This window comes from Conger conger, chromosome 7 (assembly GCF_963514075.1).
Source record: "Conger conger chromosome 7, fConCon1.1, whole genome shotgun sequence".
Lineage (NCBI taxonomy): Eukaryota > Metazoa > Chordata > Actinopteri > Anguilliformes > Congridae > Conger > Conger conger.
The window spans coordinates 6613179-6618600 of NC_083766.1; the positions used below are offsets into that span (position 1 = coordinate 6613179).

The 5422-nt window shown below is 43.6% G+C and overlaps 1 protein-coding gene across 1 annotated transcript; it reads right to left on the reverse strand.

Annotated features, from left to right (window-relative positions):
* Positions 1 to 289: 289 nt before the first annotated feature.
* On the reverse strand, positions 290 to 1105 carry LOC133132433 (odorant receptor 131-2-like). The gene has a single exon (XM_061247878.1). It carries the CDS (start codon positions 1103 to 1105, stop codon positions 290 to 292), a length of 816 nt encoding a protein of 271 aa, XP_061103862.1.
* Between the last annotated feature and the right edge of the window lie 4317 nt (positions 1106 to 5422).

Here is a 5422-nt window from a genome sequence, read left to right on the forward strand (position 1 = left end):
CCCTTGTTTGTTCCTGTGTTCATCTGTAGATGTGTAATGCAGATGTATGCCATGCAATCTAATGGGTGAACCATGTAGGAATTACACAATACACATATTTGAAAAAAACATAACTCTGAACATTTGGACTTGAGCTGTAGTATTACTATACTGTAAGTTTACAGCCTGCATGGGACACTAGAAAAATGCTCTTCTGGAAATATGCATTTCACCTCAGTTATTCCAGTAAATATCTAAAGGTATAAATGATTTGACAAATATCATTTTACATTTAAACCCTCATAGTGTGTTACTTGAGTGTGGTGGGGTTGCACCTGAAGTACCTGAGGAAAAGTGGCCGGATGGCACTGTCTCTCAGGCCATAAATGAGGGGACTCAGACATCGGGGAAGAACAAGGAGGCAAAAAAAGTTCAAGAATCGCAGAGGCACATACAAGGCAGTGGCAGTCTCAACAATCAGAGCCTCAAACACTGTATACAGCAAAGAGGTGATACATAGTCCCAGCTGAAACATGTGGAGCAGCACAGTTTTGCGAGCCTTATTGGCTGAATCCTTGTTTGTGGAAGCTGATTTAGCTACTAATGTTAAACTAACGTAAATATAGAGGATTGTCAGAGCCACAACCACAAGAAAAAAAAAATTCAACCCACTGCTCAAGGCGAGCTGCCATTCCTCAATTAACATCTGCTCCCGTATACAAAATACGGGTGCAGTGAAAAAGTGGGGATCAAGTGCAATGCTGTAAAATATCTCAATGAGGATGTTAACAGAGCTAATGAGCCACATTAGTCCAATAGCGATCGCTGTCCTTCTCTGGGTGGCGATCTCTGTGTGACGCAAAGGGAAGCGAATGGCCACATAGCGCTCCAGTGAAATCACTGCCAGGTTGAGTGGGGTGTTGTTATAAGTGATTACACTAATCAGTACCAGGATAGAGCAGATGGCTTTAGACATATGGAAGAATGCCAAGACACATAAGAACAACACTATACTGCCCATCAGATGAACAGAATCATTGATGAGCATGTGGGCAAAGAGGATGTAACGTGAGTCCTCCCTGAATTTTGGTTTGCTCCACAGAATGAAGAACATAAGGCCACTCATGAAGGTAAAAAACAATGCTGTAGCCAATATCACAATTACCTCTGTCACCACAACTGCAGTCATCTGTATTACAGCAGCTTGCTGTTGTATGAATGTGAGCTCTCCAGATGAAACATTGCCCTCCTCCATAGATCACTTCTTCTTAACCTAAGAAAAAATTACCCTGAATGTTTGCAAAAAATATAATTGATTTCTTTTGCCTCAATGAAATGGTACAATTCAATAAAATTGGAAGACATTTGTTTGCACACCTGACATAACATTCTGTCACAGACACAAAGAGACATCATCCAAGGGTCTTTGCAATCCTAGAAAAAAGACACGATGCTTCTTTGTGTCCTTCATCAGGCCTGGAAAAAGAATATTTGACCTGTGACCACACTATAATAAATGCCTATTTACAGGTATTGTACAGTACGCAGGAGTGTCTTCATCCCAGAATTCAGACAAAAATAATGCACACTGAACAGCTGGCCTCATTTCATATTTGAATAATATCCCAAATATAAATAAGTAACTGATCTTTTTCAAAAGTGCAATTGGAAGAATCCTTGAGCTCCTTTTGCTGCTGTGCAGCATCTGACAATCTGTGTGCTGGTGACATTTATTTATATACAAGGGTGATGCACTGTTGTCATGCCATCCTCACTAGAGTATATGCAATAACACAATAACACAACAAAAGGTGTATGAGTGTTATGTGGCAGGCAATTAATCAGTTAAGATGACCCATAAGTTGCCTGGAGTGAATCTGAAATATTCCATGTTTCTAAAGCACACATGGCTAAAGAGTAATTGCAATTAATTTACATGGAATGCAGTTAAAGGTTCCAAGACTTAGCATGTCTCCAGGCAATATTAGGCCTATAGCGGGTCCATAAATTCCCTGTAATATTGGTCAGGGCAACATGGAAAGACATTATGTTTTGAGTCAGGCAACAATTAAAATGGGACAATTTATCATGCACAGGAGTGAAGAGTTGTGTTTTTAATTTCTATTGTATCATATGAGTGAAAAGTGCAAGTATTTAAATTAAGTGGGGAAGTAACAGCTGTCAGTTGAAATATTTCTGAACCATTTGAAGAATACACTTCGGTTTCACAATGTAGAAATTATAGCACATTTTATACCTCGCCCCATTTCAAGACACCATCACGTTTGGGACATTTTAATTTGATGTAAATTAAAGTAGTCATGTTCAGCATTTTGTTGAATATCCTTTGCATACAAGTCTGTGACCCATAGACATCAAGGGAGCTAAGTATGTTTTCTGGTGGTGCTCTGCCAGGCCTGTACTGCAGCCATCTATAGCTGCTACTAGTTCCAGGGGCTAGTTGCTTCACGGTTTCTCTTTAGCATATGAAATGCACATTCAGTTGGATTCAGAGTGGGTGAATGACTTCACTAATCAAGACTTTTCCAGTTTTTGGCTTTGAAAAGCTGTTGCTTTAGCAATATGCTTGGGATCAATGGGCCTCATGCAAGAAGAACTCGTACAAACACATTTCTTCTTAAATTGCTCATACAAAGGATTTAAGAGAACTTGGCACATTAAACAATTTTCTTGTATTTACAATTTCTTCTTCGGTCATGTGAGCAACACATTCCATTATTTTCTATGGAGAGGATTGCAGAGCATGATGAGCCCAGTGAGTGCTGTGCTACTTTCAACGGGCTCACAAAACCTGGATCAAACTTTCAAACTAAGCATTGCAGATCAAATATGTATCAATGAATATTTCTTGCCTCAAATATTTTTATGAACATATTAAGGTGCACTAAATATAATAAAAGTTAATAAATAGGAATAAAAGTTTATTAACGGTACGCCATTTTGTAATGTTTTGCCAAAACCAATGAGCACAGTCTACCCAATCAGGTGCTGACTATGTGGTAGACTACATGAAATACTCCTGTGTTAAATGATTTTTCCTACATGCAGAATTTTACATTTAGTTATATTGAATGTTTGCCCACTTCTATTTTTGGCTTATGCTTGTTGAGTATTTCCCATACCTCCAATTTTTGTATCATCTGCAAATGAAACTGTCATGAGGTCAGCAGTTCCTGCCTTCTGTGCCTGTCTGTGTTTTTGTTTCCCCTCCCTCTTGTGTGTGTGTGTGTGTGTGTGTGTGTGTGTGTGTGTGTCTCCCTCTGTCTGTGTGTATGTGAGCCTACACCTGGCTGTAGGCGTGGCCCATGCTGGCTTCAGGAGTCTCCGCCCCCATGCACACCAGGCTCGGATTTCCTCATCAGCTCCAGTATAAGAGGGTGACTCTGAAGATCCCCCCTCGCCAGATCGTCTGTTTGCAAGCAGTGAACTCTCCTCAAGCCTCTCAGTTCTTCAAACCAGCTAAGGAACTTTTTTGCAGTAACTACTACTCGGCTCGGGTATCTGTTTTTTGACCCCCCAGCTCCTTTTTTTCCAGTCAGCCGTAGCCTTATTTTGTGTTTGGACTTTAACGAGTGTTCCTTTGTTGCTAGCCTGCTAGTAGATTTCTGTTCTCCAGACTCCCCCCTCTCCTGCGCCCCTGAAGACTCCTGAGTTTTTACCCCTGGATTTTTGTGTACCTCTGGGCCGCTTTCATTAAAGACTGTTACCAACTTTCACCAGTATGTTGAGTGTGTATTCAGAGTTGCCTTTCTTTGGTCCGCCATTTTTGTTACCTCAAAACAGTACGATCTGGCCACATGGACCAAGCACACTCTGAATCAACTAGTGCAACCCCCAGTGCAGAGGCCACACCCTGGCAACAATCAATAGCTTCCCAGAATATCATGACCAGTTGTTACGAGAGATGATGGATCATTTGAAGACTTTAACCCTCACTGTGAGTCAATACGGGAACCTGTTGGAACAAAGCCATGGAACCCCGGCCCAAACTCCACCACCAGCTCCACCGGATCCACCTGTTCCAGCAGCTCCCAACCCTGGCCTGATTCCCCGAGAGCCCCTGATTCCCACTCCCCAGCGTTATGCAGGCGAGTTAGGCAAGTACAAGTCTTTTCTTTTGCAATGTAGTTTGGTTTTTGAACAGCAAGTTTCATCGTCTGCTACCGATAGGGCTAAGGTTGCCTATATTATGGGGTTATTGGTCGATAATGTTCTAGATTGGGCCACAGCTGTCTGGGACAAACAGCCACACCTGTTTGCCTCATGTGCTAACTTTATGGCCGAAATGAGTAAAACCTTTGACCATCCAGTTACTAGCCAGGACTGCTCTCAGAGGTTGCTGTCCATATGTCAGGGGAGCCGTAGTGTAGCCGAGTACTCAGTTGAATTTCGCACACTAGCAGCTGATTGTGGTTGGAATGATGAGTCTCTCCGTGGGACTTTTCTTCGAGGGTTAAGTGAGGTTTTAAAAGATGAGTTAGCTACCCGCGATGAACCTCAGACTCTAGATTCCTTAATATCTATTGCAGTTCGTTTAGATAACCGCCTCAGAGAGAGACGCAGAGAGAGGACTCAGAGTAGTGCTAGCTTTTCTTGAGGCCGCAGTCAGTTTCTGTCTCAAGTCAAGGCCCCTGTCAAACCCCCTTGTTCTAGTGAGCCCCCAGTCTCCCCCTCAGCCTCTGCCACCCCCGCTGAGGAACCCATGCAGTTGGGCAGAGCCCGCCTTTCCCCTGAAGAGCACCAGAGGCGTATGATGGCAGGCCAATGCCTCTACTGTGGACAGAAGGGACACTACATCGCCTCGTGCCCCCAGTGCCCAAAAGGAAGAGCTCACCAGTAGCCGTGGGTGTACTGGTGAGTGACCCTTCGCCCTCAGACTGCCCACGACTACAGTTTAAAGCCACCTTACTCGTTAAACAGCTGAATTTCCCCGAGTTGGTTTTGATTGACTATGGAGCAGAAGAAAATTTCCTGGGCCGTGACGTGGCTTGTCAGCTCAATACTCAAGACAGAACCGCTGGAATCCTCCCTTGACGCTAATGCACTTGACGGGAGACTCCTTGTCAGGGTAACTCACAAGAGCAGTCCCCTCCAAATTTTGATCTCCAGCAATCACCATGAGACTATTCAGTTCCACCTTATTAGCTCACCCAATTCCCTTGGCCATCCCTGGTTAAGTCAGCACAATCCCCAGATTGGAAATTAAACCAAGTAGTTAGTTGGAGTTCTTACTGTCACTCTACTTGTCTTCGTTCAGCCAAGCCCCCCCTCTGAGCGCCTCCTGGAGACACCCACTCCTACACCCCCAGACCTAGCCTCCATTCCAGCTGAGTATTATGACCTTGCAGAAGTCTTCAGTAAAGATCGGGCCCTTTCCCTGCCACCTCACCGCCCCTATGACTGTTCTATTGACCTTCTTCCT